The 14428-nt window shown below is 53.1% G+C and overlaps 2 protein-coding genes across 2 annotated transcripts in view; both read left to right on the top strand.

Annotated features, from left to right (window-relative positions):
- Window positions 1–280: 280 nt before the first annotated feature.
- Hoxc10 (homeobox C10) lies at window positions 281–5414 on the top strand. Its single transcript, XM_047550169.1, has 2 exons — window positions 281–1124; window positions 4307–5414. The coding sequence occupies exons 1-2, from the start codon at window positions 374–376 to the stop codon at window positions 4582–4584; spliced, it is 1029 nt and encodes a 342-aa protein (XP_047406125.1). The 5' UTR covers window positions 281–373; the 3' UTR covers window positions 4585–5414.
- Window positions 5415–9927: 4513 nt separating this feature from the next.
- The window catches only part of Hoxc4 (homeobox C4), a 60137-nt gene continuing 55636 nt past the window's right edge, over window positions 9928–14428 (top strand). Inside the window, exon 1 of the mRNA XM_047548118.1 lies at window positions 9928–10115. The gene's annotated coding sequence lies outside the window, so the exon portion shown is untranslated. The remainder of the gene's footprint in view (window positions 10116–14428) is intronic.

Consider the following 14428-nt stretch of genomic DNA (forward strand, 5'->3'; position numbering starts at 1 on the left):
CTCCCTCCACCCCCCAACCGCCCCTGCCGCCTGGGGGGCGCTTCCTTTGTTCGCGGGGAAGGGCTCCAGTGCCCCTACCCCGAGGCAGCTGCTAGGTGGCGCTGTTACTCCATGCTGAGCGCTCCGCCTGCCGACAACTTGACCCCGCTGACGTCACGGCCGTCTGAATCATCAAGGCCATTTTCAAATCCCATTGGTCTAGCCGTCACATGGTGAGGACCGAATGCGCGGATAATTATGGAGCTGATATTTCCCCCCCTCCCCTTCTTTTTCCTCCCGCCCCTCCAACCGCCCCCCCTTCCCGGATGGGGGAAAAAAAAGATGTCAGCTCCTCCGCTGTAGTATTGCTCCTTAAAAACCCCTCTCTCTGAAAATGACATGCCCTCGCAATGTAACTCCGAACTCGTACGCGGAGCCCTTGGCTGCGCCGGGCGGAGGAGAGCGCTATAGCCGGAGCGCAGGCATGTATATGCAATCTGGGAGTGACTTCAACTGCGGGGTGATGAGAGGCTGCGGGCTCGCGCCCTCGCTCTCCAAGAGGGACGAGGGCGGCAGTCCCAACCTCGCCCTCAACACCTACCCGTCCTACCTCTCGCAGCTGGACTCCTGGGGCGACCCCAAAGCCGCCTACCGCCTGGAACAACCTGTTGGCAGGCCGCTGTCCTCCTGCTCCTACCCACCTAGTGTCAAGGAGGAGAATGTCTGCTGCATGTACAGCGCAGAGAAGCGGGCGAAAAGTGGCCCCGAGGCAGCTCTCTACTCCCACCCCCTGCCGGAGTCCTGCCTCGGGGAGCACGAGGTGCCCGTGCCCAGCTACTACCGCGCCAGCCCGAGCTACTCGGCGCTGGACAAGACGCCCCACTGCGCCGGGGCCAACGACTTCGAAGCCCCTTTCGAGCAGCGGGCCAGTCTTAACCCGCGCGCCGAACATCTGGAATCGCCTCAGCTCGGGGGCAAAGTGAGTTTCCCTGAGACCCCCAAGTCCGACAGCCAGACCCCTAGCCCCAATGAAATCAAGACCGAGCAGAGCCTGGCGGGCCCCAAAAGCAGCCCCTCGGAGAGCGAAAAGGAGCGGGCCAAGACTGCCGACTCCAGTCCAGATACCTCCGATAACGAAGCGAAAGGTAAGGCCGCCTGGGCCGCGGGCCGGGCTGGGACGCTCTGGCACTTGGTCTTCGTGGCCAGAACAGGGGCAGGGGGGAGGGTTGGGCTGAGGCCTCGAAAACCGGAGGTCCTGGGAATGCGACCACGGTTTGCGACTGATGTCTGCTGAACGCCAGGCTGGTAGCGCGTCATTAGCTGGGGAAGGTAAGCGGCGACGTGGAGGTGCCGGGCCAGCCCGGGCCGTGGGTGCTAAGGCAGGGGCGGTGCGCACCACAGGCAGCCGGCAGGCGCCCTGTGCTGCCCAGTACGGATGATGGCTCCTGGGCGCATGCTGGTTTTGGTTTGCTTTCTCAACACTGGTATCCTGGGGTGGGGGCTGATGTGCCCCACTTAGGTCAAAAGCTCACAAAAAGCTTAAAATGGCGATCATAGGCCAGGAACTAGGGAAGGCTTTTGAGATGAGGGATTTCTCTTTACTGCGTTTTCCCAGTTGAAAATTGTTTCCTGCGAAACGCGATTTGTTGTTTGTGGGTTTGATATGTGCATAGGGTTTGGGCTTCTTGGTTTTTTGGCTTGTCTGGCCTGGGGGCCTTGGACTGGAGGGCTGAGACCGGAAGAGGTGGAGGTGAAGGGCTGCCCGCCACATCTCTCCTTCTCCTCCAGATGCTTGGCTAGGAGATGGCTTGAAACAGGGCATTTGGAATGTTTTAAGTTTTTCTTTTGGGTTGTTGTTGTTGTTGTTGTTGCCTCTCTTAAATTTTTTTCTTTTACTTTTTTTCTAGCTAAATCACATTTCCCCCATTGGTTTCCAAAAGCAGCTTACAAATGAGTGGTTGGAAAATTCTGTGTGCGTGGCAAGCGGTTTTCTCCTGAAAGGGAGTGTGGCTTTGGTTGGATTTCATTGTGACTTTGGTTAGAGAGAGAAAGCCTAGCCAGAGTTCAAGCTCAGGGTTCAAGATTCATTTCTGCTCTAGGAACTGGGGACCTTCAGAATCTTTCTCTGACACCTGGAGAAAGAATGTGGAGGAAACACAGGAGCAGAGGAGGGAGGCTGAGGGTAATGACTTTCCCTGAAAAGTTGGAGCAAAAAGCATCGGAAAGGCCCAACGGGGAGGAATAAACCTGCTCCCTGTGACACTGGCTACTGGCAGCAGTATATAAGAGGGACTCATTGGGTGTAGAGGTAGATGAAATATTGAGAGTGGAGCAGACTGGGGGGTGGCCTGGATCTTGTGGTGCTTTGTATATGGGTGCGACGCACACACGCACGCCTGACGGCGACTTGTGTCACACTCACACACCCTTCTGGCATGTTCCTCACACACTCACTCATGCCCGCTCACAGAGGTACATGCACTCTTTTTGCACGAAAGAGTAGAACCTCACTCTCTTGGGTCTGCTTTACAAGGGTGTCCTTGGCAAATCAGTCCACAGAGACCTGGCCCGAAGATGACCACTGGTGTGTTTGTGAGGATAAGAGGGAGAGTGAGGCAGCTCCACACATGAAACCTTCCTGGTGGCACATATGCATTGTAGAGGTTTAATTTTATACACTCTCCATAGACACTGAGCTTGAATGGGGTACGGATTTATGGTAGAAAAAGTTGTGTTCTAGCCCCACCAAAAGCAAAGTCAAGGTTAACAAGTTCATCTCCTAACTCAAATTGCAACCATTCCCATAGGCTCCTCTTTCTCTCCTACTGTACACACCACAACCTAAACCCTCCTATTCCAACTAATCCCCTTAGCCTGCACTTTGCCTGTGCTCTTCTTGTCCCCCTACCTTTTTGGTGTCTCCATCAGGCCAGAGCCAAGACAGCTTTTGGCTGAACTTCCCCATCTATAATTTCTCTCCTCTCCCCAAAATCCAACAACACCAATAAGAAAAATAAACAAGTTATATGTGAAGTTATATGTGAAGAGCCTGTACACAACTTGGCAGGATGGTGCAGGTGCAAAGGATGGAGAATAAGCAAAGATTTTTATGCTGCAGTTTCCAGTTTGCATCTTTCTGGCGTTTTCTGGTTCCCTTGGTACTTACTTCCTTACTACTCCCACTCAAGATAGGATCCTGGAACCTGGCAGCTTCCTTTGGCACAAGGAGGAGAGAGAGAGAGCACAGAACCATAACAGAGTTGTTTGCTGGGTGCCTCCTCTTAGGTCTTTGGACTGTGTGTTTCCCTTAATAAATGGCCAAGTTTTTGCTTGAAGAGCAAGGCTGGTTCATTTCAGAAAGAATATGTGCCAGGGAGAGAACCTATTAATAAGATAATAGGAAATACACACTACACTATTGTATCTCCTTATATAAGTGGACATGTGTACATTTCTGTGTGTACAGATGTATATGCAAGCGTGTATCTTTGCAGGTATACATGTATGTTTGCAGGCATACATATCTATCTACACACAGATTGGGCAGGAGAGTTCTAGGAGGCTAAAATTTCTCAGGATATCTCTCTCCCTTGACCTTAGGTCCTCTGGCCAGGGAACATGTCTGAGGACCCCTCAGCCTGCCCCGGAGCCATTGCCCCTGACCTCCACTACTCCAACAAGCTTCCCTGCTTCACACACCTGGGGGAAATAGCCAGGAGAGGAAGAGATGCCAACAGGGAGATCTAATGGGGCAGTCATTCTCTGGCAACTCAGGTGGGAGTTAGAGCTGGAAGGGTGGTGCAAGGACAATGCAATGGCCTCTGGTTGCAGAGACTGGGACAAAGTCCCTCCACTGAGTTGAAAGGGGCCAAAGCTCTTTGGAAATTGACTCTGGGTTCTGGGGTGGACTCTGCACTTGGGTCTGGGGCCTGGAAAATACTATTCAGTCTGGCTGGAATTTTCCAGAGCTGGAGCGGAGCAGAGTTGAGGGAGGGCCTGGAGAGGTTTAGGGAAACTCACCAGGGTCAGCAAGCTGAGAAAAATGACAATACTCAGGATCTGCTAGATTAATGTGGGCTTGGGTAATCTAAATTTAATGAATGCTTTGAAGGCAAGAACCTCCACCCTTTCTCCCTGTAAGTCTAGACCCAAAGACATTCTAAAAGTCCTGTGCCCAAGAGGATCCCACTGGCAAGGCCTGTGGGGTGAGAGAAGCTCCCCTGTGCTCCCTCAGTCTCCCCAACAGCAGGCTGGCAAAGGTTGCAGCGCTGCTGGGAGGGTTTGCATCTTCGAGGGATACTTATGTAAATAATGTTATTTTTAACAGAGGAGATAAAGGCAGAAAACACCACAGGAAATTGGCTGACAGCAAAGAGCGGAAGGAAGAAGAGGTGCCCCTATACTAAACACCAGACGCTGGAATTGGAGAAAGAATTTCTGTTCAATATGTATTTGACGCGAGAGCGCCGCCTGGAGATTAGCAAGACCATTAACCTTACAGACAGACAAGTCAAAATCTGGTTTCAAAATCGCAGAATGAAACTCAAGAAAATGAACCGAGAGAATCGGATCCGGGAACTGACCTCCAATTTTAATTTCACCTGAGTGCGCGGTCTCCCCTCCCCCTCCCTCCTCCTTCCTTTCCCCGCCCCTCCTCCCTTTGTGCCTGGTGATATTTTTTTTTTTCCTCCCTGAGTATAAATGCAACGCGCCTGCAAAAAAAGGCAAAGACCTCAGACTCTCCTTCCAAGGGACCTATGGTTCGTGCTGCGAGGATGCTTCTACCTAAAGCATGAGAAATGGGGTGCCTGGGTGTGGGGTGTGGTGTATGCCCTCATGATGGGGGTGGGAGTGTGACTGGTGTGTGTGTCAGCCCCCACTCACCCACTCACACACTCACACACAGCATTCTGTTCTCTGTGCAAAATTAAGATCGAATCCACCCGATTGTAGGGGAAGAAAAGAAAAATAACCAACCAGAGAGGGTCTGTAATCTTGCAGAGCACAGTCAGTCAGAATCGCTTCTTCCTTGCTGCATTTCCTCCTTAGAATAATAGACGTTTTGGAAAGTTCGGCTAGTGTTTGTGTGTCTGTCGTAGCACCCAGCGTCTCCACCAAACCCTCTCTGTGTCTTACCTCCCAGTCGCTCTGAGAATCTGCTTGAAGTCTTGTATTTGTACTGCTTTCTGCTTTTCTCCCACCCCTCCCAGCACCCCCACATCCCCTGTCCGCTAACATCTCAAAAATTCCATGCAGAGGAACAAAAAAATTAAAAATAGAACATAGCAAAGCAAAGGCAGAATGACCCCCCCTCAAAAAAATTGCCCTGTCCCTGTCTGGGAGTTGTGTTATTTAAAGATATTCTGTATGTTGTATCTTTTGCATGTAGCTTCCTTAATGGAGAAAAAAATCCTAATAAATTTCCGGAATCATAATCCTCAAATGGGTGGTTTTTTTGTTTTTAGTATTTTTTAGCGACACCCCCCTCCCCCAAAGAAGCTGAGTGTGTGGATGTGTGTGTTTTGTGTTTGACTCATCTCCTAGAGCCTTTCTAGAACGTCTCTTGGCGGGTTTAATGTAAGTGAGAGACCATAACGTTGATTTAAATATTATCCAGGTGACCACAATAAGTCAAGGTCATAAAACAGTAATGTCAGGACGGTCTTGGTGCGCGCGAGAGGTGGATTTTATGATCTGCAAATATAATGTGGTGCTGCAGTAAAAGATGCATTTAAAGGTGACTGGAGGAGGGAAAGAGGCAGAGAGCAAACTGCAATCTTGAGGAGCAGACGGATCTGATTGCCTGGGGTGCTGGGCTGGGCGCACCCCACCACTGCTGGGGGGCACCCCAAGAGCCCCCTACCCATCCAAAGAGAGGAATAAACTTAACCGCTGGAGGGGCGCGAGGAGCTCAACCCCCTACACACACACATCGACAGCAGCTAACAGAAACGCCGGCAGCAGCAGGAGGAGGAAGCAGCGATAAGGTAAGAGAAGCGGTTTCTTGTTCTTCTCTTGGCGGCGGAGTGGGGACAAGCAGCGTCCCCAGGTGCCTGGCGTGCAGTGGGCAAGCCGAGAAGAAGGTGTTTCAGGCATCCGTGCTTGCTAAGAGCCCAGGCTTGCCTTGTGGGTGCTGGCAGCGGAGGGCAGCAGTCTTGAGCTCCCTCTCTTCCCCTCCCCGGCCCATTGCTATGGGGTTCGGTGGTTAAAGGGGTAAATTGGTGGTTTTGGCTTCTTTATCTTTGTGGGCATTTAGAGTCACCACGAGGTTCACGCACTGGTCTAGGTGTCTCTCAGTCTGGTCGTCTGTTGAGGGGAGGAGGGAGAGGTAGAGTGGGTTGGAGCTTGATGCTTAGGTTTTCCTGCTTTTTGCTGGTGTGGGTGTGAGCCTTGTCCAGGGCTCTTGGTCCTTAACACTCCCTGCCTGTAGGGCTTTGCCAGGCAAGTGGTCTGATTGGAAGTGGCTTCAGAGCACAGGCGCTGTGGTAGGACTCATGCTCACCAGGAAGCCTAAACCGAGCTGAAAGAGGAAAATGATACGAGAGTGTACGAGAGTGCAGGAGAGCCAGATGCACAAGACAGGGGACCCAGCTCAAGAGTGGAAGGACAATCCAGCTTCCCTCAGGGCCAGGGCCAGATGCAGGGAAATAGCTCCACTGCGGTGCTGGGGGTGGGGCAGGGATTTGGCGGCTAGCGGTCCCATTTCACCAGAGTTTCCCTTAGTGATTGCTTAGACCAGAAACTGATGAAGGCAGACTCCCTACCCACCCAGCCACACAAAATCTTCTCTCTAGTCCTTAGGGAGGTTGTGGGGGCGGAAAGGGGGACGGGGCTGAATTTCTTCCTTCCCCAACCCCCTTCCCTTCTCCTCCGGATAGATGCAAAGCTGAATCTCCCGCCCTGCTTGCTCAGCTGATCTGTGGCTTAGGTAGTTTCATGTTGTTGGGATTGAGTTTTGAACTCGGCAACAAGAAACTGCCTGAGTTACATCAGTCGGTTTTCGTCGAGGGCCCCAACCCACCTCTCCTGCTCATTCCCTCCCCAGTAAACCTGCCCCACAGCCCCCTCCCAGATAGGGCAAAGTGGGTGCAAGCTGTGAATGGGACCGCAGGATAAGTCTGGAGAACCCTGCTTTATACTCTCCCCTCCCCAGTCTGTCCCAATCCCGTGACTGAGGGAAAGGAGTTTTTCCTGCAGCTATTGTCTCCTGGGCCCAGCTGATGGAGACAGACAAAGAAGGTCCAGCCAATTCCAAGGAAATTCAGGAGTTTTGAGTTTGGCCTGGCGGGCCAGCTCAGTTGGACAGCAGGGTGGGGCAGAATCATTCGGGAAAAGAGGAATGGTTAGGATCTTTCACCTACCATTTGCAAAAGAGAATATGCCTCTAGTTGGCTGGGGCTGGAGCTTCTCATTAGAAAAGCGAGGTGCCTGGAGGTTCTAAGAGTTGGGGAACTCTGTAAGACAGCCCAGCTACCTTCCCTTCCCCTTCTATAGCTCCATCTCCAAGGGAAGAACATATTTGGGGTATTAACAGATTATGGAAAAGCTATCAAGTCCAAGTAGAGACCCCCAAAACACCCTACTGGGAAACATCAGGGTAAAAACCTGGCTCGGGTCTGTTTAGCAGTCTTTGCCCATAGGCCTGGTCTGTGTATCGGTGAATCTGTGGTTGTCAGACAGTTGCCTATCTTTGCGTTCCATGGAAATGTCTAGGTGAACAAGCTGCCAGCGCCCACCATTACCATGTTGGGAAGATTGTTGTCTGATGCCAGGGGGAGGAGGGGAGGAGAATGGGGTAGGGGAAAATCTGAGCAATGAGAAACTTTGTAAAGCTGCCTCCACTCCTTTTGAATTGGGTTCCCCAGTTCTGGCCCTGGTTGCTAGAAAGAAGGGTCTCAAAAGATGTTTCTTTGCCTTTGAAAATGGGGGAGGGGTCAGGAAGAATGGGGAGGTATACCCTGTTCTCAGAGATACTGGAAAAGGGAAGCCAAAAAGAGTTTGGGTTGTTGGTTCTCTTACTTTGGAATAATTATGATTATTAAAACATAAACTTTCAAATAGGGAACAGAATCATGTCCCTGTAACAAAATAGGTACACAGAGTGTTCTATATTCTCTCAGTCATTTGCTGGGGTGGGGGGAAATATATGCAACCTTGCATGAATGTAGGTCTCTGTTTCTATCTCTTCATCTCCTTTAGGCTCAAATCCCCTGTATTTATTTATACACATACTCATTCAGTTTTTTCTTCTATCTTATACAAAGAGATTTATTTGAACCTCAAGGAAATTGGAGAAAATGGAAATAGAGCCTTTCCTTTCCCCAGCTGAATTGTCAGTCTATCTCCTATCCCTTTGTGAGAGAAAAAAATTCTTCCCTTGGAGGGGTGTACTCAAATCTCTAAGGCTCCCAGGGAAATGGGGAGGTTTCCAGAGAGACACGCCAGCTGGTGGGAAGCAAGGGACTCCTCTGGTTTGGGAGCCTCTAGCAGCCTTTGAGTCTTTAGTCTGACCCAAGCACACAGAGGATTGGGGTAAGGGGAGTCTCAGGTTGGGGCAGGGTGTTCAAAAGCACTTGGCTTGGAGATAGTGTCCCCCGATGGGCCGAAATTCACCAATGAATGACTTCTGTGATTTGGGTCCCTTTGCTCCCATTTCCATTTCAAAGCTAGAGGGCTTATAAGGGGTGGCCACAGAGCCAGGGGTCAGTGGGTCCTCCTCCCTGGATCCCAAGAAATGGAGCAAGGTCTCATAGGGCCAAGGTGAGGGCCAGTCTGGTAATGAGTCCATCTCTGGGCCCTGGGACAGTGGATCATGGCTAAGGCGATGGTAATTATTTATTCGCTTCGCTGGAAGGGAGTCTTCAGAAGGAACAGCGTGAAGAGGAGGGAAAAATTATCTCTCTCGTCTGCGGATATTAAGATGGATTTTTATTTCTTAAAGGACCCTCCCCGCAGAGAGCGCATAAGCGTAAACTTAATATATGCTCCTCAGCCCAACTCTAGAAATCGCAATAAAAGTTAAAACCTCCCCTACTGGTTTTTTTTAATTATGATATGAGAAAGAGGAGCAGGATTTATAGAGCTGAACTCTCGGCGTGTGAGTGTTTGAGACTTGCGGGAGAAGGCGGAAAAGGCAAGAGCTCGCCAAGGAAGAGCCTTGGTCTCAGATATCTCGCCGGCTGCGGGGGCTCCAGCTCAGCCCGACTGATCTCTGTGGCCTCCCTGAGACCTCGCCCCGGCCATCGGCCTTGCCTCCGCTCGCTTGGAGATGAAGGAAGCTCTTCTGGGGAACAGGTGAAGGGGGAGGCGGAAACCGGAGACTGGGGCTACGGGTGGGAACGGTGGGAACGCCAGCTCTCAGGGCTTTGTGTGGGTCCCATTCAGGGGACGAGGTTTGAAGTCCTGGGCAGCGCCGCAGCCCAAGTGTAGCCCAGCTGGCGACTTGACTAGGAAGGGTGTCCGGGCAGGGCACTAGAGAACCAACAAGGTGGATCGTGTGTGGACTTTGGCCACAGACGGAGCAAAGTGGGTTCTAGGGCTGTGGTCAGCGGCGAGGCCAGCAACCGGATGTTGAGTCTGTAGGAAGGACCTTGAGGTCTGTTGCGCGTTTGGGCAGCCGGGGGCGGCGGCCCAGAGGGTGTGCTGCGTGCAGTGCGGGGGGCGCGGCGGTCAGTGTGGGCGAGGCAGCAGGCCCCGCACACCTCTGCGGCTGCCGGTCTGTGTCCTGGATGTCTGAACTGAGGCCGACCAATGGTCAGAGCTTAAAAAATAAATGCAGTTAAGGGTCTTCCATTTTTCCATTTTCACATAAGAGGTCCTTTCTTTTTTCTCTTTCGGAGATACCTGGATTTGGTCCAGAGCAGGTTGCCCGCGGGAGGGCCCCGCGAGCGGCAGCGCGTGAGGGAGGGAGAGAGGGAGGGAGGGCGAGATGGAGGGAGGGAGGGAAGGAGGGCGGGTGGCGACGGCTGCGGTGGCCGGGGCTTTCCTCCCCCGGCGGCGGGAGGCGGCTGCCCTGCATCTGTGGCCGTGGGGAGTCGAGGAGCAGGTAACGAAGGCGCTTCCCGAGGCGGGATTGGACCAAGCCAGAGGGACCGAGTCTTCTGGGTCTCTTGCCTGAGGCCTTGGCGGGAGAGAAGGTAGGGAGATCGGCGCCCGCCAGGCCTGGCAACGAGGCCTCGGGGAATGTTGAACCTGTATATTATTTCAGGCTCACACTCATGTTGTGAGTCTGTCCGTCTCGGGAGATGCGGTTTGTCTGACTGTCTGAGACGTCCCAAACCCTAGGCTCTCCTTCTAAAGGCTGAGACAATTCGGAAAAATTAGTCGTCGGAATGCGCACTTTCATTCATTGGATTCTCTGCAACTCAGCAGGGCGGGTTACGGCGCCCCCAACTTGGAAGGGAGCTTTCCTCTTGTTTCTTGATACCGAGTTCTCTTGCTCTCCCCTCCACGGGCTGTTTCTGACTCCAGGTTCGTTGAGTCGCCCTGAGGTTTGAGGCCAGACAGCTCCCAGTCGGGCAGGGAGGGCGGGGGAGAGACCAGAGGCTCTAACCCCTTAATTGTACTTCGGGCCAGTATTGTCTCTCCTTTCGCTACCTCCGCTTGCTCAGTCTGGGCTCCAAAGTCACTGCAAATTTCCTTGCGACACATACATCACACAAAAGATCAGGTAACAACGCGCTCAGGGCCATTGGGGCTCCAGGCAGAGGGCAGCCCTAGCTCTGGGGCGGCTCCCCCTCCAGCCACTCCCCATGCTGGAAAATCACAACGTGTTGGGGGAGCCGGAAATAGCCCCGTTTGCTGCGGAGCGGCAGGGCGGGGGCGTCAGCGGGAATGCAGGCCGGGCGGCAGGCCGTGGCGTTGAGAGGGCCACGTTCACAGGCCCTGGGGATTTCACTCCTGCTGGGCTTGGGGGCCGGACTCCGGGTGTGCAGGGATCCGGGATACCCACCTGGGGTGGGGGCAGGACGCGGGTCTCCTCGCGGCAGGCCAAGAGGACTCAGTTTCTGCTTCCAGCGCAGGCAGGCCTTAGCTAGGAGGAGTTGTGTGTGGGTGTGTTTTTCCCAACAAAGAGGGATCAGAAAAGAAGGGGGGAAAATAGAAGGGAACCGGGGAGGGGGCGGGGAGGGGAGAGGGCAGCGGAGAGGTGAAATGAGCCCATTTCAGGGGGAGAAGGAAAATGAAAGCAAATGGAGCAAGGCCTTCTACGCGCAGGGCCGGTGCTGAGAAGCGGTGAGCGGGATCCCTGCCTGCGGCGGCTGGGCTGGCCCACTGGGGGCACAGGGAAAAAAGCCTGTTTTAAATTTAATCCGAACTTGACGGTGTGGATTGAACCGGAGGGAATTTAAATCACTGAAAGGGAGCCGCGGGACAGGGGGAGGGGAAGACTCTAACCTGTCTGTCTGTCCTTCCCACGGTGGTGCTAGCTTGATTGTGGTCTCAGATGCCCAGGTTCGAGGTGATAGAGTAAGCGTGCCCCTCCCCCTTACGGGTCTCTCCAGTGCCCAGTGAATCGGGGGTGGGAGAAGAGCGTTAAGCAATCCGAGTTAATTTACAGAACTGCTAGCTAGAACTGGGTACCCCCCCCCAAACACCAACAGGGACTCTCAGTCCCCTCAGGTCTCTCAAATTGCCCCAGCCGTGCTAAGGAAAATTAAAGGGAGTGGTTGTGGGTGAGAGGGTCTTGAAATATGGTGGAAGATTGAGTAGGAGTAACTGAACCCCAGGAATATAAGCCCCTCCTTCTTGGCGCCCCCATAGCCTTGTGCCCCCACACCTATAAGCCCGGGTTTAGGGAAAGCCTGCTTCCGAGCCCTGACCTGCCATCCTGTCTCCAAATGTGGCAAACAGGGGCTGCAACCCATAATGCAGTTTTGGAACCTGTCTTACTTGGGCCTACTGGACTTCAGGACTCCCAGGCTTTCCAAGGCCTCCCCACAGCTTCCTCTCTCTCAGAGGCATAGGGAAAATGGGACATTGGCCAGGAGGGGGCTGTGGGCGAGGCCTGCTTCCTGATCCACAGCTGTGCCTGTGACTTAGTGGGGAGGGTCGGAGTTCCTGCTCCCAAAAGCAAGGCAAGGCAAGAATCCCCCTTGGTTTCCTGGGGGATTTAATGGGCAGCAAAGATCCCTAGATGGTGATCCTGAGGACTGACTGCTACAGACTCCGCAGGGTAGGCAGGCTGGTGTTCAGGGAGCTCAAGAGTTGAAAAGAAGGCAGTGTTCAAAGGGGATAGGAGAGAAGGGGGTGTCTCTTTACAGCCACGATGTCCATTTTAGGGGCTCTCCCAAAGACCAGAAGTCTATAGGAGAGGATCCTTAAGGACTCTTTTCTGCAGGAAAGCTGAGGTTAAGGCAGAGGGGCCCTGTTGCCTGGCGAAAACGCAAAGGAGAAGCAGGCGTGAACGCTCTTTCTCCTGTTTCTTTGCTCTTTGACCAAAGCATGGCTCAGCCTCCAGTCGCCTGGGCTGCTGTCTGGGCCAATATGGGATTCTGTATCCCATAGGCCTAGTGTACCCACCAGAGCTGGTCCCCCAGGAGGGGCAGGAGAAGAGGCCTCTTCCTCCTTTGTGTCCAGACAGAAGTGGCTGCTGCGCCCGGAGTCGGTCCCACTGCAAAGGCCCGGCAAGCAAGCGGTCTGCACAATGCCACGGCTGCTCCGCCAGCTCTCGCCCTGCCCCGTCCTGCCTGCCTGCCTGCGTATCACTGTCCTTCCTCAGGCTAGCTATCTGTATGCCTTCCTTTCCCTACTCTCTTTCCATCTGACTTTCCTTCTCCCCCCCACCCTTTTCTTTTTATCCTAATCCTCTGTTTCCTTCTTTCCTTTCTTGGGCCTGGCGCCGGGTTGTAGTTGGTCTGTCTCAGGCTGTCTGGGGCTCAGTCTCTCTTAGGCTCCGTCCTCTGGTGTCCTCTTGGTTGCAGTCTGGCCCGGGGCCCCGCTGAAGGCTAAATGTCTCTGCTTATCGCTGCCAGCAGCCGCCCAAGAGCCAGGCCGGGTCCCCAGTCACCAAGGGCTGGGGGAGGTGCTGACTGTGCTGGGGATTTGGAGAAAGCTTCCGCAGAGGGACTGGAACCTTCCGTCTTTTCCTTGAACTAGTGAGGAAGATTTTTGATTGACAGCTGACTCGACTCCATCAATGCCAAAGAGATATTCTGTTTCTTGTTGTAATTTGGATTTCCTAGCCAGTCCAGTCCCAGGGAGAAGACAGTAGGAGCTGAGGGGGACAAGGCTGCAAATCCCGGGTTGCCTCTGCCCAGTCAGATTATTTCCCTCATCTCCCCTGTGCATTGAAATCCCAGCCCCGGTAGACCGAAATGGAAAGAACTGAAGAGGGGGAGGAGCAGGGACTGGGGAGGGGAACTATGGAGCTGGGGTCCAAGCTGGGAGCAGCAGCTGTGCCCTCCCCCCAACTTTCCTCCCCACCAAATACACATAATACATTCCCCAGCCCTTCTCCACCTCAGAGGAGATAGATCAACACAGGCACAGGGGAAACCCAGTCCTTGCCCCCACCCCTGGTGTTTGGTCCCCTCCTGGGGACAGAAGAGGGAAAGCAGGGCAAGCATGGATGGATCTGGGAAGCCTCCTTCCCCTGCTGCCTTCAGAGCCAGCATCTCAGCCTCAGCTCCTGCCTATTTCCCCTAGAGCAGACTAGGACTCTTCCCTCTGACCCTGAAATTGCACCCTTCCCTCAAACTCACTCTGCCCTGCCTAGGTACACCACCTCTGGGGACATCACCTGTCCTTCTCCTGCCCCTAGTCAATCTCTCAACCCCCCTCTTGCACTCACAGTAAGGGTTTTCTGATTGCTTAATGCCCTCCCCATTACTAAACCACCATGGGACAGTCTAATGGAAAGCCTAGGGCTGTGCAGTGAACCCGAAATTCCAGGAGGGTAGCAATCTACTATGGGGGGGTAATCTAAGTTCTCTGATATTCACCTACAATCACACTGCCCCCTCCAGAATTCCTGCATCCGACCCCAAAGAAATTGCTTTCTTCCATCCCTCCGTTGCTTTTTTCCCATTCCAAAAACAGCCTACAATTTTATTTAATGAAAGACACATTTATGAACAATCAAATGATCCTCATAAAATTTTTATTGAAGGACGTAAAAACAAGCTACTTGCCCACGACCGAGGTCGCTCTCTCGCCTTGCCCGCTCTCACCCTGGCTCTCTGCAGGCAGAACCAGTGAGTGACTTCTTTTTTGGGGGGTAGGGTGTCGCAGAGATGGAGTTGGGGGCAAAACAGTGTGAGCAGGCAAACGGGATGGGGATGCCCCACTTAAGTTGTGTAGATCTCTCCTCCACTTCTTCAAGCTGGCAAAGAAACATAAATAGATACAGACAATAAATTTAAAATAAAGGCGCTTGTATATCTGTGCCAAAGCGACGACTTCCAAGGCTGATGATAAAGGTGTATGAGATTCCGAAGTTCTTCCCCTCCCA

The sequence above is a fragment of the Sciurus carolinensis genome, chromosome 4, assembly GCF_902686445.1.
Source record: "Sciurus carolinensis chromosome 4, mSciCar1.2, whole genome shotgun sequence".
Taxonomy (NCBI): domain Eukaryota; kingdom Metazoa; phylum Chordata; class Mammalia; order Rodentia; family Sciuridae; genus Sciurus; species Sciurus carolinensis.